This window comes from Indicator indicator, chromosome 14 (assembly GCF_027791375.1).
Source record: "Indicator indicator isolate 239-I01 chromosome 14, UM_Iind_1.1, whole genome shotgun sequence".
In the NCBI taxonomy this organism is placed as follows: Eukaryota; Metazoa; Chordata; class Aves; order Piciformes; family Indicatoridae; genus Indicator; species Indicator indicator.
Window position 1 is genome coordinate 8,817,911 of NC_072023.1, and position 26,105 is coordinate 8,844,015.

The 26,105-nt window shown below is 54.3% G+C and overlaps 1 protein-coding gene across 1 annotated transcript; it reads right to left on the reverse strand.

Annotated features, from left to right (window-relative positions):
• Positions 1-449: 449 nt before the first annotated feature.
• Positions 450-10,564, reverse strand: TRIOBP (TRIO and F-actin binding protein). The gene is made up of 13 exons (XM_054386500.1): positions 10,513-10,564; positions 10,095-10,163; positions 9,566-9,655; positions 8,642-8,751; positions 7,653-8,208; positions 6,900-7,010; positions 4,841-4,988; positions 4,187-4,298; positions 3,580-3,739; positions 3,175-3,276; positions 2,778-2,864; positions 1,499-1,662; positions 450-661 (listed from the first exon to the last, which is right to left on the reverse strand). The coding sequence occupies exons 1-12, from the start codon at positions 10,537-10,539 to the stop codon at positions 1,501-1,503; spliced, it is 1,734 nt and encodes a 577-aa protein (XP_054242475.1). The 5' UTR covers positions 10,540-10,564; the 3' UTR covers positions 450-661; positions 1,499-1,500.
• Between the last annotated feature and the right edge of the window lie 15,541 nt (positions 10,565-26,105).

Below are 26,105 nucleotides of genomic sequence, written 5' to 3' on the forward strand. Positions count from 1 at the left end.
TTCCCTGGAAAGAAGCCCCGTGGCTCTGGGCTCCTGCCAGCTTGAGTTCTTGAAGGAGCCAACAGACAGTCACAGAGAGAGCTTGATCATGCAGACTTCTTGCCAAGGTCTTCTCTTTCAAAAGTCCCAGGCAAGCATGTGCATGGCAGACTGCCCCAGCGGCTCCCTCCTATGGCTTGTTTGTCTTCTCTGCAGGTCCCTGGGGGTGGTATAGGGTGGGGGAGCATACTCCTCACCATATATCCCAGGGAGGGCATGGAGACATTTGGAAGAGAGGGAATATGTGACTAAAGTGGTTGTGTGGCCAGGAGCAAGAGGGCTGGGTAGGGGTCAAAACCAGATTCTCTTTTTTCAGATTAGAAAATGCTGGTGATGTAGTAAAAATTTTCCCCCTCCTCTTCCCCTCTTCCCTGGGGGAAAAAAATTCTTCTATAAAATATAATTTTCACATATAAAATCCTGAAGAAGGTGCAAACAATGTGCTCAGGTATGCAGGCGAAAGGGGTTCATCAAAAAAGCTTTGGGAGGGGAGCAAGGAGGTTGGGGGGTGTGTGGGATTCCTTGCCAAGGCAATAATGGATGGGATTCAACCTCCCTCTCCCCACAAGTGAGTAATGGAGCAAATACGAAACGAGAACAGATAAACAAACAAAGGGCAGACCTGGAGAGAGACAAAACCAGAAATGGTTTAGAAAGGCTCCAGCGAGCACAGAAATGCTGCCCCCTCTGCTCCCCCAGGGATGGCTGTGGCATACCCTGCTACAGAACCACTCATCTCAGTGCCCACCAGTAAGGACTGGTGGGGCAGCATGACCTCAGTCCCAATGGCCATGGCATCCAAGCAAGAAGCAGAAGAGCACCGGACAACAGGACACCCTTGTCCCTGTCACACTGCTTCCCTCCCCAGCCACAGCAGGGATGCCTGCAGGTGACAGTTGGAGGAGGGCTGGGTCTAGCCAGGGCTGCTTTGATGCAGACCTAAAATTTCCATGCTGCGATAGAAAAACCACTTCAAAGGTGAATGCAGCAGAAACATCACCTACAGAAGCAGTGCACAACCACCCTCGTCCTGTCATCCAAGCCATGGCACAAAGGCCAGCATGTGGCCATCTCCCACCTGGTTGAGCAGTGCTTGGTGCTGTGGCTACAGAAGCAACCACCCCCATGCTGCCATCCAAGCCATGGCACAAAGGACAGCGTGTGGCCAGCTCCCACCTCCCACCTGGCTGAGCGGTGCTTGGTGCTGCGGCTGCAGAAGCATTGAGAGCAGCACAGCAAGAAGGGTGCTGGGGACCTTGGGAGAATGCCAGGGACAACAGGAGGGCCAGGGGTGCAGAAGCAGGGGATGCAAGAAGCAGAGAAAGAAAAGTTTAAGCCTGAAGTTTCAGCATTGGGTAGAGCAGGAGTAATGGGCAGCCTCCACCCTGCTGTCAAAGTAGGGCAGCCAGTGTCAGCCACCTGTACCTGCAGGGCACATCACAGCATCCCTGGTGCTCACCGTTACTTGCTGATGCTGTTGCACAGTGACTCCTTCTCCTGCAGAGCTGCCATGGCGAGGCGCAGATGCTCCTTCAGCTGCTCGATCTCTCGCTCTGAGCGCACCTTGATGTGGTTAAGCTCTGCATAGACATCTTGGTATTTCCCTGAGGCAAATCTCTTATCCTGCCAGGGGAGGGAGAGGGGTCAGTAGGTTTTAGGGCTGATATTAAGAAGAAGAGTGGCCAGGGAAGTCCAGCAGAAGGGCCAGTAGGTGAGAAGGGGAGAGCCAGTCATGAGTTTGAAGCCCACCTCAATCCAGGCCATGCCAAAACCATTCAGAAGAAGAGTGTGAAGGTAGTGCTTCTTAACCCCAGACTGGGGAGGAAGGCAAAGCTGCTGGCCCTGCAGCACCAAGGATCTGCAGCATTAGGCTGAGGAGGTGATGGGGGATTTATCATCTACAACTACCTGAAAGGAGGTTGTAGTGAGGAGTGGGGGCTGGTCTCTTCTCCCTAGTATCAGATAATAGAAGAAGAGGAAACGGCCTTAAATTGTGCCAGAGGAGGTTTAGATTCAAAGAGTGGTCAAGCATAGGAATAGGTTGTCCAGGGAGATGGAGGAGTCACCCTCCCTGGAAATGTTCAAGAATTGTGTGGACATGGCATTTTGGGGCATGGTTTAATGGTCATAGTGGTGTTAGGTTCATGGTAGGACTTGATGATCTTAGAGGTCTTTCCCAACAGACACAATTCTGTAATTCTATGGTGCTTTTGCTTTTGGGCCAGCCATATGGGAAAAATAAACCCCACCAGAGATGGGGGTTGCTGAAAGGGCCAGTCCCAGACTCTTTAAACATCACTGAACATCAACACTTCTTTCAGATTCCCCTCTAGCAGGGGTCTTGGAAAATTCCTCTGATGGAGCTGCTGCCAGTGGAGGGAGCAGCACACCCATCAATACATCCAGCCAGGCAACAACTAGGGGAAGAGAAGGTGGCTGGGGAAGCAGAGTGCCAGACAGGCTTTATCTGGACTTCCCACCTGGGAAAGAGGGGTTCCTGGCTTATCCATACTTATATGTACACACATCTGGGGAAACCAGCAAAGTGTCTGTCACATTTCCCACGTACAAGGCAATGCTGTGCTGTTTGGAGCATGTGGCTGTTATGTGCTCAGAAGGGAGCAGGGATGAGGAGCACCAGTGACAAGATTTGAGCTGAACCCAGCTCACATGCAGCCCTGGTGCTTCCTTTCCCTCCCACTCCCACTGCTGTCTCAGTGGCTTCCGGAACCACTGACCTTTTGCATCATCTGCAGCTCCTCCCGGAGGCACTGCACCTCTTTCTTTACGTACTGAAGCTCGTTCTCCTTCACTCGCAGAAGTACCTGGGCCAGGGAGGAAGAAGAGGAACCAGAGGTGACTCAAGAGCCACCAGCTGGGGAAGGCCAGTGGGCCCCGACGCAAGCGCAGCAGCGGCAAAGGAAGGAAGGGCCAGCAGGGCTGGGGCAGGAAACGGCACCAGCGGCCCAGGAGAGCACAGAGGGGAAGGTTGCATACCAGCTTCCTGCACTGGCCTCCCTGCTCCTTCTACCACCCTCCTCCTACCCACTTCAAGCCAAATCCACGTCAAGGAGAACATCCTCGGCATGGGGTGGGGACGGAGGCAGTGGGGCAGCCTGAGGGGACGTCCCCTACCTCCAGTTCGCAGGAGCTCCGTTCGTTGTTGTGCAGAGAGCCTCGCGACGAAATAAAGCTCCGCAGCTTCCCAATTTCATCTGAGAGGCGGGTCTGCAGCTCCTGCAGGCAGCACCACAAGACATCAGAGTAGCCATGGCACAGGTCTCTCTGCTGTCCTGACCTCTCCACCTTCATGTCAGCCCTGTTCCAGCTGAAAACTCCTCTTAACCCCACCAGACAATGGCAGAACACACTTTGCCACATTTCAGACAAGCCCATCTATAGCCTCTTACTCTTAACTTTTTTTCTTTCTGGTGATAACATCTCAGAAGGGAAGAAATATGAACAAACAGAGGGGGGTTCTAACACAGGGGCTGTGCTGTGCTCTATGATCTCTGCTGGCAGGGAAAGCCCTTCTCTTGCCTGGTTTTTGCGGAGCAGCTCCTTCCCCTCCTGCTGATAGTGCTGCAGTGTCTGCTCCCGCTCCTCTGCTTTCTGGGTGAGCTCCCCAATTTCCAGGCACTTTTGGGAATACCGTTCAGAAAGCACCTGCAGCTCCCGCTTCAGAGAATCCATGTCCAACCTGCAAAAGAGGCACCAACTCATCACTGCCCTGCAACCTGGCCACTAGCATGGCTTTTCCCCCTGCCACAGGAGCCTCTCTTCACACCAGTCATTAGCACAAAACAATGTTCCCTGTGGACCAAGGCTTCAGTTCCCACTCTTGCACACAAGCGTGATGCTTTGAGGAGCTTCAAGCCATGCAAAGAAATGGAGGAGCTCTCCATAAAGAAAACAGGAAAGAAGCTATAAGGAAAACAGAGGTGCTATAGGGGATATAGCCAATCATCTCCCTGCCCTACAGCTTCAGCAGCCCTGGCAGTCACCACTGGGCACCCACTGCCCCTGAGGAGGCAGCTGGGGTGGATGCCGAAGGGACAGCTGGAGGCTATGGCTGCAGAAGGGGTGTGGTGACACTGGCACAGGGCAGCAGTGTCAGGCAAGGGACACAGGAGAGGTGCTTTCTTACTGGTGCTGCTTCTGGAGGGCATCTGAGACCGAGCTGCATTGCTGGATGCTTCGTGTCCTGCCCAGCTCCTTATTCATCTCCTCCCGATGGGCTTTCTTCAGTGCCTCGATGGCTGCGGAGAGGAAACAATGGGAGATGGGGGATCAGGCTGTGCCAACTCCAGCACATCTGGGGAAACCACGCCAGGGAAATGGCTGAGGTCTTGCCACTGCAGGCTCACAGACTTGTCTTTGCAGATTCTCTCTCCTTCCCTTCTGCCCTCAGGGCATCCCCCACACTCTCCATGTCCCAGAATTATCCCAATGCACCAAATGCTGCTAAGAAATCTAAGACGGCAGTGTGGGAGCTCCCTACCACCTCTGCCAGCCCTGCTCACCTACGGGAAGGTGTTAGTCCTCTCCCACTCATGCACCCATGCAAGACTCCATTGCCTACAGCATCTTTTACCACCCTGTCCCCACCCAGCCCAAGCAGCCTCTGCAGGACAAGTCCAAGGAGCACCAAGCTCATGCCCCAAGATGCATCAGCCTCACACCAGCAGGGTCAGTGGTGTGGCTCCAGCAGAACGAGATGACTGGTTTCTGGCAAGAGACATCCGGGAGAGGTGGGAGGGTTCACATAACAGGGAGGGTACAGCTCGGTGTTCTCTCCTACCTGCTGCTGTTGCTGCAGCCTCTTCTGCCAGGAGCCTTTCCTTCTCCTGCCGCAGCCGCTCCAGTTCCCGCTGGTGGTGCCTCTGGAGCTCCTCCATCACTTGCTGGTGGGATGACTCCATCTCAGCCAGGCTGCGCTCACAGGCCTCCTGCCATGCCAGGTAAAGGAGTGGTAAGGGACCAGGAGGGCAGGAGGAAGGGCTCAGGCCAGGCCAGGCACCTGGATGGGCTGATGTTTGCCTTTGCAAACCTCACCCACATCCAGGGCCATTTTCAGAGAAGTGAAACCACTCCTCAGCAGGGTCTCACTTCTATCACTGCACACAATGACTTGGCAGGAACGCACATCTTGCAAACATTCATCTTGCACTTTTTAAAACCAAAGAGGAAGGTCCCTCTTGGGCCAAGAACTGGGAATAATACATCTGACACTCCAGCCCAGACCCTCCACCAGGCTGCACTGCCTGGCCAGAAAAGATCAACAGAGGGAACTGTGTCTTGGTATCTGCCTTTTAAATGAAGCAGCATCCCCTGGAATCAATGAAAATCGAGCCTCTTCTCCTGAAAAGTAACACCCTGCACTGCCCTGTGGCCCTACAGCAGCTGCCAAAGAGCCCTCCTGAAAGCCTAATGGCAGCCTGCCCTCCTTTCTGATGATTCTGAGACTAAGGGGATGGCTCTTTAGATGCTGAATGCTGTGGTTAAATGGTGTCACAGCAAAGCAACGTGGTTCCCACCTTGAAGCTACACATCTGCTTTTGCTTCAGACACTGGCAGCACTGCCTCAAGACACTCAGAAAGGATTTGTTCACCACCCAACATGCCAGAGTATTATTTAAAAAGACAGGGCCTCTAAGACCTCAGTAGAGAGCCAGGAAGCCATCACATCCCCCAACAGCCCCTTGCCATCTCATTCCTTCCCCTAGTAATAACACGAAGGCCAACATAAAGAGCACTGCAGCATGTGGGAATGCAAGTCCTTGTTAGCTACTCCTCCCTGCTGAGACAAAGGAAGCTGGGAAAACTCCACAGATCATCCAAAGGAAAGGAAAATCTGAGGGATTGGTTTAGTGTCTACGGGCTGGCTGTGAACCTTGGCAGACAGAGAACAAGCCCTTTGGGGAAAGGCCAAGTTTGGCCTCAGATGTGAAATGCTGGTCTTTTAAGCCAAGCTATTAGAAAGATAAGGTGCCATTCCTCCCCACTCCCTTTCCTTTTCTTGACCATAAAAAGGCCTATGAGCTGCAAATATTAAATCAAGATGATGAGAGTGACTGGTAAGCAGCTAGGCTGGGCAGCACCACAGGGCTTGTGGGTTTCTTTATCTGGGCTAGGTACAGACAACTCTGCATCAGGCTTCTTCAGCCCAAATTACTTCCCCCCTGGTTTCTTTCCACACATAGGGTACATCCTGAAATCTCCACAGTGTGGCAGAACAGCAGCTACACCCCAGGAAATCTCTGTGGGATGTGACCTTGCTTGCTTTGGATGAGTCCATGGGAGAGAAAATAAATAAAGAAAAGAGGCTGAAGCATGAGCAAGCCCTGCCCTGTGGGCTTTCCCACGTGCTGTCCCAGCAAACGAACAGGCTGCACTGTCAAAGTGACCTCCAGGGTTCAGGCAGCTCTGGCAGGGATGAGAGCTCCCAAGGGCCTGACAGACTGCTTTTAACAAGGGATTCAGAAGCCTCTGTTAGCAAGAACCACATGTCAAGCTGTAAACTGCCAGGGAACACGTGGGTGGCTCAGCAGAAAGCTGCAGTCCCACTCCCAAGCTGGAGGATGTCTCACACTCCTCGTCCAGGCTAGCACCATGCACAAAGCAGGGCACAGATCCTGCACCTCTTGTCTAATTCTCCTCCTCATCATTTATACTCTGTCCCCTTTAAGGCCAGGCAAGATGCACCAGCCTTTGTGTAATTAACATTGATTACAAGTGGGCCCAGTTAGAGTCACCATGGCAACCCAATGATTAGCAATACCTGGTCCCTAATGAGCTGAGTCCCAGCACGACCCAGCTGGGACCTGGGAGCGACCCCAGGGTCCTGTGTCCCTGCTCACCTGTGAGATGTACCCCCGTGGCACTTGGCTCTCCCCCTGGGATTTTGCTGCCTCCCGAAGGCTCTCATTTCGGGCCCGGCAGGACTCCAGCTGTGCCCGCAGTGACTGGACCTGTGCCAGGGAGGGAAGAGCGATGCTCAGCCAGGGATGGAAAAGTGTCACAGCCCAACCAACATGCTGCATCTAAATTCTGGGCTTAGAGATGGGAAGGACCATGCATTGCCAAAGACTTTGATTTCCCACAGGAACAGCAGCCTGCCAAGGGGGACCAAACTGGCAAAAGTCAGCCCCGGCCTGGTAAGTGCTAGCAAGGAGGACATCACAACTTCTAGAGGTGGATCTGTGATGGAGGAAACCACTGATGCACATGTAGCCAGCATGACAAACCAGTGCATGGCTCCTTTCAAGGGCTGACAGGTGAAGCACTTGCAGACTTGGGAACAGCCAGAAAAGAGAGGTTGCTGATGTACTCCCTGGAAACACATACTCAAGACAGGCAGTGCCACCAAAAACTTAGTCTGGACCAAAACGTGGCCTAGGAAATGTCTCTAGGCAGGAGGTAGCAGGAATCTGCCCTCACTTTACCTGGATACAACAAGTCCCATGCACTGCAGTGTAGGCAAATGGAGCCAGAAAGAATGAATGTCTCCAGGCTTCTCTGCCTTGCTCTTCTGTAAAGCCTCCTACTACCAGGGAGGACCACACTAACAAGGCCACCAGAATGCCAGGTTGAGAGAGGAGAAATGTTCTTACCTCCTTTTTCAGTGCCTCACTGGCGTCTCCATGGCCCCCCTTGCTCTGATTCAGTAGTGCTGTCAAAGGCATTCGCCGTGAGTCCTTCAAGGGCAGGCGTTCCAGCTCCAGCCACTTCTTCTCTATCTCCTCATTCAGCTGAAGCCGCTGGTCCTCTGAAAGTGGGGGAGCAGGGAGATCCTGCTCGCCAGCCCTGCGGGAAGGGTCTCCCTCTGGGCCATCGCTGTTTGGGACTCTGCCATCAGGGGCCTCAAACCATTTCCTCCTCTCCTCTGAACGGATGGCCAGGTCCCGCTCCAGCTCCTCATGTTTGGGACTTCGGTCAGAGATCCTTAAGCTCCCTCTTGTCTTCTGCGGGGACCCCTGGCTCCCAGGGTCCTGTGGCAAGGGAGACAGCTCCACGTAGTCAAAGGCATGGCGCTGCCCATCGGCCTTCCAGTGACTGCCCTTTGAGTTCCCCTCAGAGCCTGAGCCCAGCCGCTGCTGCTCCTCCGTCCGGAGCGAGCCCTTCTGGGGGACAGAGTTACGGAAGTTCTCCTTATCACAGTCAGAGAGCCTGAAACCAGAGCAGCAGCCAGTGAAGGAGAGGCACCGCATGGGAGAGGAGGCCCTTGGAGACACCACCAACTGCCCTCGGTCAGCCCAGACTTACAAAACCCCACCACAAGCACAAAGCTCGGCCTGTAGCATCCCATGCCTCGAGGAAATGGGTCCCTCCATGGGGCAGAGAGGATTCACCCCAGTTCCAGCCATGCTGGTGAAGAAACTGAGCTAAACTGACGTGGCAAGGCAAAAAGCAGGTGCATGAGCAGCAGTCTTCAGGCTCTCAACCTCTGCCATCAGTTGAGGTATCCAGGCCATGTTTGGGAGGAGCAGAGGGCAAGACTGATCTGAGAACAGCTGGACTTCCAGAGGGGCCTTCCCAGACCCTACCTGCCACAGGAAAGGGGTGGCAAGAAAGGAAAGAGGTGGCATGTGGCAACTCTTACTTGGTTACATCTGGAGCACTGACTGGGCGCACATTCTTCCTCAGGGCTTCAATCCAGTTGCGCCGGATGCCCGAGGTCATCGCTGACAGGGTGAAGACAGCATCCCTTGTCTGCAGCAGGGAGGTGATGGAGGCCCATCAGCACCAGGTGGGGGCAGAAGCAGCTTCCTTTCAGTCCCAAATATCCCTGAGCACTCGCTCACATGCATGGTGGACAGTGTTCACGAGGCTGACCACTGCCTCAAAGACTATTGGGCACAGGTGGGGGGGTAGCAATAGAAACATGCCCTTTGCAAAGAAGACCTCCATGAGACCATCTCCAAGCAAAGGCAAAAGAAATTTTGCTGGCATATTTGGCCAAACATGAGCTGGTGTTATCCAGCCATTCAGGTGCTGAGAGCTGGGCACCAGCACTTGGGGTACAGCAATGGGTCACAGCACTGCACACACCCATAAATACTGGGGTTTGTGCTGTCTTAGCAGCAACCTCCTGATGCCACAGCAAGTAGCCAAGGATGGGATTGTACTGGGGCTGGATCCAGAGTACAGGTTATTACTCAAGAGCTCTGACAGGCAGGCTACAGTGAGAGCTGCAGCACTCACCACTCCCTCCCCACAGCTCTAGAGAAGCTGCCTTGGCCAACAGGTCAAGTAAGCTCCTGGTGTTCAACTTGGCTTCTGGACCACTTCCAGCACAGCCTTTTGCCAGCCCTGCAAAGCCTCCTCCTTCCTTTGCAGATGGGCAGCACTCACGTTCCTGAGCACTGCTGCCCCTGTGTCACACAACCTGCCTTGCTGGGCCACTGTCCTGGCAAAAGGTTTGTATGGCTTGCCCCTCAGCACCTTGGCACGGGGAGGAGCATGCATTCCCAGCCAGTGTCCCCTGGGGCTGTGTCTCTGTGTCCAGGCAGTGAGGGACACTCACGTGTATCTGGAAGCCATAGTTACGCTGCACTGCAAACTCCGTCACATCTGTGCACGAGCGGAGGTCGATTTCTCCATCAAGGTCATCAGCCTGCAAACACAGCCCACCCAATGGCACATCGGTGCAAACTCAGCTTTGAAAAAGCCCTCAGCACCTGCCAGCACCCCAGCTGAAGGGCAAGTGGCCTCTGCCTTCATCCCACAGCTCTCTGGGAGCCAGTCTCAGCTCCACAGAACAGCATAGTCTCTTTCAACCACAGAGGTAGACAGCAGTATGGATGAAGAGTGTCAGAGATGCCCAACCATGGGACCAGCTCTTCTCCTCACATCCCACCAACAGCTCCCCTAGGCTTTGCCACTCCTATCCTCTTCATTATCCCCTTGGGGAAGAGCAGCTTGCCACTTCCAGTGCCTTTCAGGACAGGACGCTGCTGTTTCTCCTGGGAGCATGCTGGTCACACCGGGGCTGTGCTCCCCTGCCCCTTGGCTGGGAAGGAAGGGAGGGCTGCAGAAGCGCTGACCATGCTTACCTCCTCTGCGTTTGAGTCCCGGTAATACCTCAGGCTCGAGTCAGTCAGCACAAACCAATGTTTCTTCCACTGCAGGCAGATTGGGCAGGGGGAGGTAAAGGAAGACAGGAGGGAAACAGATAGGCCGTTACCAGGGGAAGTGTAGGAACAGGGAGGGACACTCTGCACTGTGACCTACTTCTCTTCACCCTTCTCCACGTCCCTTCCAGCTCCCCCTCATACCCCTTGGCTGGGAGAGAGGTGCTGGGTGAACCTCTGTACCTGTGCACAGAGTGAGGCACCTCCATCAAAAGACTCCTGCTGCCTTTCTGAGCAGGAGCAATCTCAGTGAGTGAGGAGGAAGGAAATGAACTTCTCACTGGGGGATCTCTAGCAGCAGGAGCTTGGGGGAAGTGGCAGACCCCAGCTTAGGGCTTACCTCTCCTGCTTCATCCAGAATTGACATCCATCCCTTCTTGAAATTGAGGAGATCCGGCTGAAGAGGGAGGACAAAAGAGAAGGTTACTGTCTTGGAATGACCCACAGAAGGGCTTTTCATGCCAGGGGGTGGAAGGTGAATCTGCAGTGGCAGAACAACAATAGGAACATCACTTTTAGGAAACTCATAAGGGTGTAGGACCCAGTGGTGAAGGAGAACTGGATTTAGTTCTCAGCAGCAGGCAGTCATTCCTGTAAGAGGAAGCAGGAGATAAGGAAAGAGGGGGAAAAAAGATAAGGAAAAATATGCAGCAGGGAGGTTTCCACAAGGAGCCTCAGAGGTATTTACTCAGAGGGGGGGTGGAAGGGACAAGGAGAGTGGATAGAAGGGAGTGCTCCACAGCCAGGCTTGCCTTGAAGATGAAGGCAAAGTTGCAATTACTCAGACACACCTCGTCCAAACCCTGGCCATCCATGCCTCACAGCTACCTCTGGTAACTTCACCACCAATCATTTAATAAAGACACAAACAGCTCTCTAAGAAACAGCCCTCACCACAAAGGTACAGGAGGCAATTCAAAGCTGTGAAAACATGCTGCCTGCAAATGAGATGCCCCAGGGTAGCCATGAAAGCAAAAGTCACAACCAGTGCTTGATCCTCTCAGAGACTTCACCCTCTCCAAGACTCAATCCTCTCTGAGATGCTGGGGGCTCCTCTCTTAGCCAGGTCTTTCTCCTCCCTCCTGTTGCAAGGCCTGCTCTGCCTTTGGTAGCCACAGCTACCAAAGATGAAGATGAAGAGAGTTGCACCCAGATCACCCATGCTAGAAAGAAGTTTCCCCCTGCTCCCCACCTCCTCCTAACCTCATGCAACTTGTGTGACATCCCAACCAGTTTATCTCCCTCCCAAGGTGGAGCACCAGAGAGCTGACTCAGGGGAACCACTCTCCCTAGATTTGCTCTCAGTCAAACAGGCTTAAGCTGGTCCCTCCTCCCAGCCCTGCTGACTCTGGAAAAGTTGCACCACCAAATAATTCAACCCAACGCCTCTTCTCCCTGAGAAGCCAGAGTTTGCTGACCTGTCCCTTCTTCTGCAGCTGAAGCAGGCAGAGACAGTGCTAGAGAGTTCGTGCCAAAGCTAGACCTCCCAGTGGTCTGTACCAGACTTGTCAAGCCCAGGGTATATCACCATCAGTCCTCATATGCCACAACCACCACCCAAGAGCAAGGGGTGGTTTTGCAAGCCTAGAGCCACTATGTGCCCCCTGAACAAGCCCAGCAGCTGGCTGTGCCTGCCCTGCAAGTCCAGCTCTCTGGCCATCCAGCTGGGTCATGCCTTCCCCTGCTTTCATCTCCTAAAGCTGCCCCTCTTGGGATGCACCCAAGTTTATGAGGTGGTAAGAGCTGAAGATGTGCCAGCCCACCGGCTATTGGTTTGAGCAGGCCATGGCGAGACCGTCCAAGGGGAGGGTCACTGGCTGCTACAGCTTCAGGCCTGCCCAGAGGCGTCTGATGGTAGCTCCAAGCTACCTGCTAAGGTAATGGGCACTGTCTGAGGCTTGGAGACAAGGTGGACATGTGCAGCCCCATTCCTAAGGGCCTGGATGTTCCACTGGCCCTGCTGTTGCTCTGAAAAAGCACCCCAAAAATTAATTCCTTCCCTGTGGCAGCAGCTCCACCCTTTTTCCCGTTATCCCTTCCAATCCAATGACTTCAGCTCCGGCTCTGAACTGGGAGCGGCAAGAGGGAAGGAAAGGAGGCGAAACGTCAAGGCACAAGCTCCCCCCTCCCGGGACACACGTGCTCTGGGCAGAAGGGAGTTGGGCAGGCTCTGTGGAGCAGGAAAAGCAATACAGGGAGAGAAGGAGCGAAAAACCTCCTGGCTGGGGCTGTTGTATGGATCAGCTGGGGTTCATCTCATTGAGGATTTACAGTTCCAAAGCATTAGGTGCCAAAACAATGAACACTAATGGGATGCACGCTGCTCCAGAACTGCTGCCTTCAATGCAGTGTTGGGGCCAGAAAATCCCCGCAAAGGGCTTCTCCCAAGTGGGTGAATTGTACAGAGATTTTGTTTTCCCTATAGGCCCCATTTTCCCTGTCACCCCCAGACATGGAGCTGCAGCTCTGGAATTGGCTTTGAACTATTTTTGTCATATCAGGGCTAGTACCACAGGACAAGGCTTCAGGTGATGCACAAAATACTCTTTTCTCCCCCCACCTCACAAACAAAATTAAGCTTCCTTGTCTGGCATAAAGAACTCAGGATACCAGCAGAGCAGAGAGCAGAGTTGAAACCAAACCCCCCCCCAACCAGAGGAAATGGTCTGGCAGTGGGAAGAGGAAACGTCCAGGAAAGCCGAACTGCTGGGAGAGATCCGGGTGCTGGAGATGCAAGGATGCGGCAGGATGCACCTCTGGCAAAATGTACAACCCTGCAGCACAACTCAGGGCTGCAGATGGTGAGACTTCAGCTCAAGAAGGTGGCAGCAACAATTTTGCCTGGCTGCATTCATACCCACCAGAGTCATATGTTCAGCCCCACAGCTGACCAGGTAGAGTCACTGAGCACCAGGGACATAGGTGACATCTGAAAGGACTGGTTTACAACAGCAGGTTAAGGAGAGGCAGCTGCCTGCTTTGGCTGAAGAAGGGCTACAGGGGAGGTGATAATAGCCTGCAAGTATCTGAAGAATGTAAACACCAAAGAAGGAAAGTGGAGTGGGAGCAAAAGAATGGCTCCTGGGTGGTACAGAGGCGCCTGGAAGGAGAAGTGGAGAAGCTGTGGCAATCTGAGAAAGCCCCGTGTTTGAGGGGAGAGATGGGATGGTCAGGTGTGCTCTTTCCAAGGCCAGCCTCTGTCATCGCCATGCTTCCCACTCCCAAAAGCTCCTCAGGACCACAGGTCCTGGAGCACTGCTTCCTCTCACCTCAGAGAGATGGTGCAAGAGGCTTGCAGCCTCCCGGAAAGTACAATGTCTCCTCTCCTCCAAAAAAGGAACCTGCTCCACAAGGCATGGGCCCCAGGCCAAAACGCAAAGCAAAACTGCTCCAGCTCAGTTTGGTGGAAGTAAAACCACTCCCAAACTGAAGCACACAAGCAGCTCCCAGATATATTGTACGTGCCACAAAAGCAAGCGGGTGACAGGCGCTGCCTTTCCCACCACCCCCGTGCGAAACGCCGGCAGGCACAGCCCGGCCGTCACCTCCATTGCCCCACTCTGCTAAACAGCCTTCCTCCTGGGGCAAGGCAGACGTCTGCACGAAGCAAAGTTTGCCCCAGGCATGGGACACTCCTTGCCCCAAAACCGCATCTGATTCCCAGAGGGCGCAGGACCTCCCGACGCCCGGGGGTCTGTGGATTTTGCATCGGATTGCGGTCACTGATGTGGTGAGCTTCCGCAGGCCTCAGCCCAGTTACCCAGGTCTTCGGAGGTGGGGTCGTGCCCGCCGCTTACGGAGTGCCGGTAACGAAGGGGCCATTGAGCAGCCACGGGGAGCCCAAGAGGGGAACCCATGAGGGGTGCCAGCGGTGATGGGGAAGGGAGGCAAGGAGGTACCGACCCTCAGCAACAGCCTTGAGTACCCGGCGAGGCCAGAGTCTCCGTGGGAGCTGCGGTGCCCGGAGCGGGCAGGGAGCAGAGGGACCCGGGAAGGCGGAGGCTGACAGCTGGGAGCCCCACCGGTCCTCCGCCACCTCCCAGCCCCGCGAGGTCCCGCCGGGCACCCACACAGCGCGGCCAAGGGGGACGGTACCCACCTCCCCAAATCCCGAACCCTGCGGGCCGGTCCCAACTCACCGTCATGGCGGGGGCGCCGCGGCCAGCGGCGGGGCCGGGGCCGGGGTCGCGGCGGGGCCGGGCGTTGGCAGCCAGTGCGGCGGGGCGGCTTCAGCAGCCGGGTGGCTTTCGCGACCCCACCATGCCCACCCCGCGCTCCCCGCTCAGCTTTTTCCTCTTATTAAATAAATAATAATAATTAAAAAAAAAAATCCCAAAGAAGAAAAAAGGAGGGAAAAAAAAAACCCAAACGAAAACCCAAAGAACTTTTCTCTCCTCCCCCCGAAACTTCCTGGGAGGGCCCAGGCAGGCCAATGGCAGCAGCCGCCACCGCCCCGGCCGCCCGCAGCCAATGGAGCCGCCGGGGAGGGCGAGGCCCGCACGGAAAAGGGGGAGCCGGGCATGGGTCGGGGGGTGGCCGGCGGGATGAGACGGAACGGGGCGATGCTGGGGCTGCGCTGTGTCCCTTTCTCCCCCTCCCTCCCCCGCCTCCCTGTTGGCCCGGGCAAAGTTGAAGCCCAGCAAGGGACGGGCTGAGCTGCTGCTGCTCCGGGAAGGGAGCACCAGGAGCCCAGCCCGGGATTATTTTTACTTCAGGCAGGGATTTTTTTACTAACACAGATATTCAGCAGTCCTGCCATGTGTGTGCACACGGTGGGGTCCTCACCTTTGCTCTTGAAGCTACTCGGTTTTATCCCCCACACTCCCCAAGGAACCCCTAAAGCAGTGATTTGCAGTCTTGGCAAAGGTGGTATCAGGACCAAGGAGCCCCTGGTGCCACCAAAAGCCAGCCAGGGAAGGGGCATTGCTAGACGGAGTCCCAGCGGGCAAGAAGCAGGGGGCTGCACATCATGAAATACCCGGCTCTGATGTACAATTAGACCTGAGGTAATGCTTCTGCCCTCAAAGTAAAGTGAAGGTGCCTGGCTCTGAGATGAAGAAACCTGGGCTAGGTGGGGTGAACCATCCCCAGTTGTGCCAGGAGTCTGGGTTCCTCTCTGGCTTGGGGCAGGGAAGTGAAGGAAGGAATGTCACTCATTTCACATTTCAGAGACCTTGGGAGCCTCCTGCCTGGCTGCAGTTTGTCCTTGTGTAATACACAAAGCCAGTCCTTAACAGGGGACAACCTGGCCAAGACGACTGACGCACACAGCAGGAATGGAGGAAGGGACTCTGACATGACTGCCAGCTACACAGGCTCCTGGGACACTTTGTGCAGCCCTCCAAAGTCTCTTTCACGCCATTCCTGGCATCCCAGGAACGCCAACACAATTGACTGTATCATCTTTCATGCCACTGAAACCCACTTCATCCCTATAAAACACTCAGTGCTGTCACAGCACCAGGCAGTAATAAAGGGAAAGAAAGCAGCTACGCTGAGATTTTAGTCCTAGATCTACTGCTTACCCATCTGTGTCTACAAAGAAAAGGCTATGTACCCCAGCTGCCCGCCTAAGAAAAAGGGGATGTTAGTGAGCATGGTGCCTAGGAGGCCCAGGTGAAGTGTTGGAGTCCCAGGTGCTACCCACAGTGACCTCCAAGGAAGGGCAGCTGCCTTTCCTCACCATTCCCAGAGTCTGGCCCTTACCTTGTTGCGCTTCTCAGTGGCATTGGAACGTGGCTGCAGGCTTCCTGAAGAGCTGGTGTTGCTTTGTGGTGGGAAGGTGCCTCCAGCCAGCTGGGACTGCATGGGGAGAAAGTAGGTGCTGAAACCATAGGGATTTAGTCCTCATCTCGTTTTCCCCCATCTGAGCATTTGCCTCCCAACACGGGACAGGGGGGGAATCATCCTCCCTCTTCCCAGTGCCAGGCAGGCGACACAGCTTGTCTGGAGAAGCAGAAGAGCCGGAGGAGCCGTGACATGCAGAATTGCAACCCAGAAGACCCACCCTCTCTGTTCTTGCCAGTTTTATGCCTGGCAGGGTCCCCATTAGCTCTGGCTCCTGCCCTACTCACATGGTAAACAGGACTCTTGTTATCCCAGTCACTTTCCAATGGCTTCTCTGGGTTGTTTCTGCCTCTGGTGTGCTCAGGACTCTTCCAGGCATCCTCTAGCTGCTGTGCTGGACTATCAGGTCTTTTCCAGCTGTCATCAGGCTGTAGTTGTACACCTAGACATTTAGTGGGGCTTTTCCAGTCCCTTTCCAGATGGCGCATCAAGTCTGCATGGCACACAGGCTTCTCTTGGCGCTTGCAGTCCTCCCATGTCCGTGCTTGGTGGGCATCCCCCCAAGCCCTCCAGTCCTGCTCCAGTGGTCGTGTTGGGCTCATGGGGAGCAGGGGCTTGCCTTGGCCCTTGCAGTCACTACCAGTACCCTTCCTAGGGTGGGAGGATGGCAGCTTCTCCCGAAGGCTCTGCCAGCTGCATTCTGATGGCTTTCTGGGTCCCCTGAGGTGCAGCGGCTCCCCTGGCTTTGCTCGTTGCCTCTCTGCCCCCCGCAGCGGGCTGGGAGGAGAGCTCTCCTTTTGGCTCCTCCACGTGCTCTCCATACGTTTCCCGGGGCTGAGGGACCTCAGTGATGGCCCTGCCTGGCTCAGCCCACTGCTACTTGAGCCCTTCGCAAAGCCCACGGGATGCAGGGAGTCCCCTCGACTCTTCCTTTCCGGGGTTTGCCCTGTACCCCCAGTCTGCCAGGTGGCTCGGCCCCTCTCCAAGTTGGGCGGGTGGCCAGGCTCCCCTCGGCTCCTCCAGCTTTTCTCTGAGCGCCACGGAAGGCTAACAGGCTCCCCCAGCCTTCTGTCCAACCGGCTGGCTGGGCTGGCAGAGCGCGGGCTCCGGCTGCCTCTCTCCTGCCGCCAGCTGGGGCTGGCAGGGCCCAGGGGGTCTCCCCGGTTCCTGCTGACCTTTTCAGGGTGCCGAGCCGGGCTGGGGGAACGCAAGGGCATCTTGGGGTCTCTGCTGTGCTGCTCAAGCTGCCAGGAGGGCCGCTGACCCTACAGAAACAGGGGAGATGGAGCAGAGAGTCCTCTTAGACAAAAAAATAAATGCCAGTGAGCAGGAACAAGGTGAGATTAGGGCTGTGAGACAGTTTAACTAGTTCCCCAGTTGCATCCCTGTGTATGGTGCCAGCTTGTACTGCACGCAAAGAGTGAAAGGGCTGCTGCCATTCAAGAGCCAAAGGAGCTGAGAGGAGGACTGGGAGCAGAGGTAATAGAGGGCAGGGGAATGGAAGAGAGAAGCATGTGGCAGAAATGGAGGAAAATATGGCAGGGAAAAGCAACCCAGCTTGAGGAGTTGGGATGAAGTCCTGTCAGGCAGCCAAGCCTCACCTCCCTGGGCAGGCTGGGGCTGGATTGCCTCCGAACTATGTGGCCTTTGCTGGGTGGCACTGGGGTCTTGCCATCGAGACGGTCCACACGGCCCTCCTCCAAGGCCTGGAAGGCCTCCAGGGTCTCCGATTTCCTGCAGACACACACAGTTTGTCCAGCTGCTGCCAGGCTCAACCTGGAGGCAGAGTCCCTGCAGACCCTGTTCCACCTAAGCCTGACCCCACAGAACTCCAGCTGCCCCAGACACTGTGCACCATGGTCTCTGTGTCCCCACTGCTTCAACCACCCCAGCTTTCATGTCCTGCTGCCTCACCCATTGGTCATTCACATCCCACCACCTGCCCAGGATACTTCCCTGGTCCCTGTTTATGTCCCCTCCAGCCCTGTGCCACTGATGATGGAGCCACTCTTGCTTCTCCAGTCAAGACCTAGCCAGTGCTGGGTACTTCCTGGCATCCCACCTCCTTTCCTGAGCAGTTCCCTCCAGTGGATCCTGGATCTTAGGGAGCTTGCATGCTTGGAGTGGGAACCACATCGCTCCTTCCCTTTTGCTATAGCTTGCCCTGCTCTGTGGCACATCCTGCAGCTTCCAGAAGGTGGCTGTGAGGGTGAGGAAGGTGGGCTACTCCTTCCACTTTCAGTGGTGAAGCTTTGCTCTGTCTTTTCAACGGCCTCAGCTGCCTGCATGCCACAATACGGGAGCTCCCCAGGTCGGGAGGTGTTGAGCCTAAACCCAACCCTTGCTTTAAAGGAAATTTAAGCATGGCTGAAAGCTGAGCTTTGCCATCTAGCCCTGTTCTCACCCTGAGGCACAATGATTCAGAGGTAGGGGCCCCCTGACAGCATATGGGGACGATCCTCCACCAGCGGAACCCCATTGCCTCTCACCTGCGTTCGCAGCCAAATATCCTCTCCACCTCCACCCGTCCAGGGCTGAGCGTGCGGGAGCCGCAGCGGTCAGCAGCATCCCGCTGCCCGAGGCGCTTGGGCTTCGGCAGGTCTGCCAGCACCGTGTACTCCTGCCTCTCCAGCCCGTGCCGCCCCTCTGCACCTCCACTGCTGGGGTGCCCATGAGACTCCTGAACTCGGGAGCTGCTGGGGTGTCTGCTGCCACCCAGCAGGTCACTGTGGGCTAGTGAGGAGCCAGTGGCAACACGTCGTGGGTTGGATGCCCAGGGAGGGTCATTTTTCTGGTGCTTTGGCCAGCTCTCTTCGGACTTCTGGCTGGCAGGACGGTGCTCTGGGACGGGGAGAAGGCCGTTACTGGGGGAGGCACGAGCGACGCGGGATGCCACCACATCCACAGCAAAGCAGGTCTTCGGAGGAGAGCTAGAAACAGTCCAGGAGGGCAGAGATAAAACCCAGACTCCCTCCAGGCAAGGTAGGAGGCTGGGACACAGCACTGCGAGTGAGGGCACACCAAACCATGCAGATAGAGAACACCCAGAAGAACCACGGTTCGTGGTCAGCACACACAGATGCCATCTCATGGACCCTGGGCCTCATCCCTTTGCATGGTGCCCATGGAGGTGTTGAACACCTCTTGGGACCAGAAGTGGGTAAGAAGATGCTAAATCTAAATAGAGATCTGCTGTGAACTTCAGAGGCCCTTGGGCAGAAAGTACACCAGAGCTAGGATTTCACACATGAGCAAACCAGATGTACCTGCTTTCAGTGGGCAGATTTCTCTCCTAAAGCCCTGAGCCTCGCTTTTCACCCAGGATCCAGAGCGAATAGGCTGAGCCCACCTGGGTCTGTCTGCCTGTGGAGCTTGTGACCACACCTCCTCCTTGTGGCCCTTGTAGCTCATCATGTCCTGTTTGCCTGATCCCAAAGTGTTGTCCCACAATCGCATCATTTCCCCATCCTGGGAGACAAGATAGGGAAGATCTCTGCAATGGGGACTGGTAGTTTTTGTGGGCTAGAAGGACGTAAGAGCTTATATGAACAGTACCAGCCCATTCAGCCCAAAGTTGCTGGTAAAAAGGAAGCAGGAGAGGAGCTGGGTGAGCGTAAGATGACCCCAGCTGAACATCAATGACCATGTTGAGAAACAACATCAGAAAGTCCGCTGGAGGGAATCCAAGAGTGAATCTCACGTGCTTTTTAGGAGGAGAGCCTCCTTTGTGGGGACTAAATGTCTCAGCTGATCCCCCCTTGTATCTCAGGACCTTCTGAATATGTCCAACAGAAGTGGCATGGAAGGATCAAGGGGGCTGGGGAGACCAAAAATAACCCAAACCACAAGAGATCCCCATCTCACCCTGGCAAGCGCGGAGTTGGCTTCGGCACAGGCGCTGGAGTCAGTGCCAGTTTCTCTGTGCTCACCCTCAGCTCCGGGGCTGAGCAGGGGATATTCTCTGCTCTCGTGCCAGCTGTGGGGCAGGGAGAGAGGACAGCTGATGGTCAGCACAGCCCACAGAGCTCAGGAGTGGATGGAAGCACAGCAGCTCAAGCCACAACATCTCTCTCTCCACTGGATGGGCACAGGCTGTCAGAGCCCATCCTGGGACCACCAGCCTTACTCTAGAGGCAGTGAGGAAGAAGGAGACTCTTTTGGTGGCCCCCTGACCTCTCCTGGGACAGCCAAGAGGAACACAGTTAGAGGGCATGGCATGGAGGTTGCTCAGCCCTTTTTCCCAGGCATCGGTGTGCAGAGCATCACGGAGAAGGTATCTCATTCCCCCTTGCTTGGCTTCCCACTCCCCCTCCTCTGTTCTTCCCACCAAGGTGGCTTGTTAGAGCAGTGCAGCTCATGGCTGGTACTCACCGCTCTGTCCCCTCTGCTGGGCCCACGCAGATGTATACCTCACACTGTGGGGCTAAGATATGGAGGGCATCCCAGGGCCCGCCTGGGTCTGCAACACCGCTGGCATCATGCTCTGAGACCTCCACAGCATGCTCCTATGAGGAAGAAGGGGGTATAATGGTGCCGTCAGCATGTCAAGGATGAAGAGGAAGGCTGCCCTGCTGAAGTGTCGGCTTCTTCTCCCTCCTCTGAGAGCAGTCTGGCCTTTGGGGCCCTCGATGCTTCTCCGAGACCAGTGTTGGGGATTTTTCTCCTACTTTAGGAGGCCACGGAGGCCAAATATGCTCTTATTTGATGCTGAAAGCTGCAGGCATCCCAGAGACAGCGCATGTGGATGAGGTCTCAGGGAAGCTCACACTGGCGTTGTTGCTACTGGTAGCCTCTCTCCCTTGCCACCCGAATAGCCCAGGGAGAAGCAATGGAGCCAAGAGGGAGGGAGATTTTTGCAGAGAAGGCTGTAGCCCCAACCCCTGTCTCTCTCTGTTAGGGTCTGTAGGCGTCTCAGCATCCTCACCAGCCCCATTACCTGCAGGGCTTATGAGCAGCAGTGGGGGAGGCTCTGGGGAGCTGGCTGTCCGCACTGCCTTCCCTTCAGCATCTCACTGGCATTTGCTCAGAAGTGACAGCTCTAAGCAGATCATGGGCGAAGGGCTGAGGTAACCTTAGAGGGCCCGGGGCCAAGGGCAGAGAGGGAGAGGGTGAGAGAGAGAGAGGGAGGCTCATTACTATTTCATTATCCCAGGCCAGTCGCTCTTGGAGGACAGCAAACAACACGAAACCCTTCGTGAACATGAAACCAGTTGTCGCCTAGTCAGAGCCAAGTAGCTTGCGCATCCAGCCCTGTGCTGAAGGACCATGTTTGATCGAGATATCTGGAAGCCAAAGTCCCATGAGATTTATCCCCCTCCTGACTTCTTCCCCCTCAGGAACAGCATGCTGCCAGGGACAGGACTCAGCCCCAGCCCACAAGCTGACAGCTAGGGGCCACAGGAACATCCACCAGGACCATATTTTCAGGTGAGGGAGGCTGTAAATGCCAGTAGGCATCAAGCAGAGATTAATCCAGGGAGGGTCTTTGCTCTGTCAGATTTCCCTTTTCTCCCTGTAGCTTTGCATCTGCCACACCCCTGCCTTCCCTTCCAGGATCTATAATCTCATACCTGATGTCCAGCCCTTCCCTGCTAAGGCAGCTCCTGGCTCTGGCCTGAGCACATTTAAATGATGGATTCCCATGCCTGGAAAGACTATTTCCTCATTCAGATTTCCTCCAAATACATCTAGAAAGCCCAGCTAAGCTTGGAAGTCCCCAGATAGAATAGAGGGACCCTAAATGAAGTATTCATAGCCTCCAGGTGGGATAGAGGAGCTCACCTGGATAATGTGCTGGTGAGCCTCTGCGGCTCGGAAACAGTGCTGGCACAGGCTCTTTGCAAAGATATTGGCTTCAAAGTTCATGCAGGGAATGTCATCTACTGAACCAGGCATTTTCCACAGGAGGGATGAAGATCTTTGGCTGATGAGTGGCTGGCAGGGGGCAGCCAGGAAGAAAAGGAGGAAGGAACAGCAGCAGAAGATCAGGGTTTAGGGTTTCCCAGCCTCAGGCTCCTTGTGGAAGCAGGAGTGTTATTCCCAGACTGTAGTTTGCTGCTCTCAGCTGGCAGTACTGGAATTGAAGGATATCCAGGTGCAAAGTGATCAGTATGATCCATATTGTTATAGATATTAAAAGAGTATTCTCCAGGAGGGACCTCTTTTAAAAGAGGGCACTGAGCTGCACCCTCAAATGACTGCTGACACCTCTCAATTTGGGAGCCCCTGCAAACAGAGGGAATCACGATCACATTTTGCTGTTTTGATGACAGAAGCTTTCTTCCTTCAGGTTCTCTCAAAAGACACAAAAAGGAAATGTTTCTTCTTGATTATCCCTATAAATGGATAGCTATGAGCAGTTTAGGAAATTTGGAAACCCATGGAGACTCTTCCTGAACTCTAAACTTCCTGAACACTAAAACTTCTGAGACCTGTAGGACAGTTGGTTGCAAAGCTTAGAAGGGCAACAAGCACTGCTAGTACAACATCTGGGCTCCATACTTCTGTCCTGGCTTTTCGCAAGCATCTTGCCCACCGTCAACTCTTCTGTCCCACAGGGTTCAAGAGTGAGTCCTTGGATTTGAGGATGTGATCTGTACTGGGAGGGTTCTGCTTAATTTGTTCAGAGGAGGGATGATTTGAAGGACAGGAAATCAGTGTAGGATGAAACCAGCACCCCTGATGTGAACATGCTACTTGCTTCTCTAAACATGGAGACCTGACTCAGAGCAACTGATCAAGGCTGTGGCTACTCTCCAAAAGCACCAGGGCCAAGTGTCAATATCAAAACCAAGAGATAATTTTTGTTTGTCAGCACACTCATTTGCAATGCAGCAAGTTGCACCAGTGTCTGAACCTTCCAGCCTCCCCCCATCACCCTGGGGCATGTTTCTTGACTTGTTCACACAAAATGCAGATAGGAGCCTAAGGATCCACCTGCCAAGGATGCTTCACGAGACACCCCAAACATCGCAGCCCACCCTTGACCAAGAAGTGCCACCCTTGACCGGAGCCCATGGCATCCCACTGCCTGATGGGCTCCCCCCATCCCTTGGGGCTTAGTGCCAGGGTAATGCTGCTGTCCTCAGGGTCTCTATCGTGCATGCAAGCTGGCAGCCACCCATGCTCAGTACTCCCAGTGCCTCCCAGTACCCCCAGTACCTCAGATTTCCTATGGCTCCCAGCACCTCGCTGCCCGCCGAGCTCCCCCCTCAATGAAGCTCGTCGTGGGAACCGCGGGTCGCGATGCCCCGCCCCCTCCCCTCCCATTGGCTGTCAGAGAGCAGTGATTTAAATATCGCCCTCTGATTGGCTGTTGGGGGGAAGGGGGCATGGCACCCACTGTGCGTGTACCGACGTGTCGGTGGGCGATCGACCCGGCCGGGAGGAGCATGTTGGGCCCGGGGCTGGGGAGGGGGCACTGAGCTCATCCTCCCAACTTGCGCCCTCATGCCTGTGCCTCTTCCCTGCACCTCCCCCGGGACTGCCCCTCTGCCTGCCCCAGTACTATCTCGGAGGCGTCAGCCCAGGCGTTAGTTAACCTGAACCCTAAACAGGTGCCGGAGCAGTGGACTCATCTGTAAGCACTGAGCCAGCTGAACGTCACCGTGTCCCCAGCACAGCTCCAGCACGAGGTCATCCCTATCCACAGCACCTCCCAGAGAGGTTTGTCTAACCCGGGTTTCACCCGGCCAAGCACAAACCCTCTCTGAGCCTTGCTATTATTAGTGAAATGTACATCACCTCTGTCCTCCATTGCTCCTGCTACACTTCAACTTCTCTCTCTTCCCGGTCCTGGTCAACGTTAAAAAAAAGAAAAAAAAGTGTTTATTTTCACTTTTTGTTTACCCATTGAAGGCAGTTTGTAATCCACTCTTCACACCTGTCTGTCCCAGACAACCACCAGTTATTCAGTTCCATTAGACCCAAAACTTCTTGTCACTCTGCCAGTAGCTTCTTTTCCCCAGTTCATTACTGGAAGCAGCAGAGGGAGCACACTGGGTCCAGCCTCAAGCTTGATATGCTACCGAAGAGCAATAAATACAGTGTGCTGATTATCACTCAGCTCATGCACAAGCCTGTGTGCTGTGCTCCTGTATTTCCCCAAACTGCCTGACCTCTCTGGCTGCCAGTCCGGGTTTGATCCTCTGTAATCCCAATTATATATCTGTGCGCGCATGTGTGCGGAATCGCAGTCTAGCCAGCGGGAGCCATCATGCGTGGCAACCCTGGTGTGGCAGCCCACGTCAAAGCCTCACATCTATCTGTGCCAGCCCTCAGGCACAGGTGCCTGAGGTGGCCTAGCTGCAGATCCAAGCGTGAAAAGCCTGTGTGCAGGCCATGGAAGGGGGAGGACACAGGATGCTGCTGGTCTCTGCTTTTCCTTTTCGGAGCAGCAGCTCCACTAGCACGATTTTTGCAGGTACCTTGTATTTCATAGAATCATAGATGTTAGGGGTTGGAAAGGACCTCTAGAGATCATCTAGTCCAACCCCACTGCCAAAGCAGGATCACCTAGAGCAGGCCACACAGGAACATGTCTGTGTGGCATTTGAAATTCTCCAGAGGAGACTCCACAACCTCTCTAGGCAGCCTGTTCTGGTGCTCCGTAACCTTCACAGTAAAGAAGTTTCTCCTCTTGTTGAGGTGGAATTGGCTTCCTCCTGAACAGTTTGAAACTTGTTTGTGAACAGCTAGGGAGGAAAAAAAAATAAGCAACAAAAGGAAACAGTAAATCTTGGAAAACAAAAGGAAGCAGCAAGGAAGAATTTTAAGTCACAGTCTGGTATGAACTCTGATGTGTCTGGTAAACACTTCATGCACTAAATCGTGTGTGGGAGCTCATATCCTTGATCCAATACATCACGGGGTGGCCAGACTGCACACCCTGCGTGTAACAGAAGACAGCAGGCATGGGCTGAGTCAGTAATTTACATTACAAAATAAAGCTGTAATCGATCAAATGGAGAAATCAATAGGGCAGAGAACAACCCTACAGAGAGCACCATACAGGATTTAACAGTTCTCTCCTCAGTTTTTTCCACATCTCCCCCCTCCCTTTTTTTTTTTTACCATGGAAACAACTTCCAGCAGGAACCGGAAGCTTTCAGTGCATGGAAGAGGCCATTTGAGATTTAAGCTGACATTTGATAAAGGCTCGGAAGTTATTAGGTACAGGGAAATTGTCAGGTGTTGGGATAGGTTGTCCAGGGAGGTGGTGGAGTCACCATCCCTGGAGGTGTTCAAGAAATGTGTGGACATAGCACTTTGGGACATGGTTTAATGGCCATGGTGGTCTTAGGCTGACAGTTGCACTCGATGATCACAGAGGTCTCTTCCAGCTGAAATAATTCCAGATTCTTCTAAGTCACCTGGCAGCAAAATAACAAACACAGAAGAGCTAGTGAGGTCACTCTTAACATCCCATCAGGATTACAATGAGGTAAATCCAGTGCTGCCCCTACCACCATGCCAGGCTGTCTGCGAGATACAGAAGGCAGCCCAGGCCACAGTTCACCCTCCACATTTCATCAGACTCCACAAACACACAAACTGTACGTTTCCTTTAGTGACCATCCCAGCTCCAGAGCAAACTTCAGAGGTGGGGGAGTGCAAGTCCTCTTCTGCCGATGGTCACCCCACAAGGCGCTATGTCCCAAACAAGAAGGGAAATCTGCTGCACAACCCAAACTGAGAGTGCCACACACTGTCCTCCAGCTTCAAGCTGCAGTCCCTTGGTGCAATACAACACTCCAAACAGAACTTCCCTCCCCTTTCCTCCTATCTTTTTCTCAAACCCAGCCACTGCACAACAGGTCTAGAGCATGGAACTCCCAACCAGAACATGAAACACTTTGCACTCCACACATGGCACCTTTTGGCACACTTTGTATGAGATGCAGTCCAGCATCAGACTTATGGCCTTGCCTCTCAATTGTGTTTTTGCAGCTCTGGAACAGCCAGCACCCCAATATGAGACAAGATGGGCCAGGTTGTGCATTAAACCTCATGAGCTTTAAAGCTGTTTGTGAAAACTATTTTGGAGGTGAAGAAACTACACACTGCTCTTTCTTGATGCAACTGAGGTTATTCACCATTACTGCCCAACAACTCAGCCCAGGATGAGACTGAGAGTCCAACCAAGCA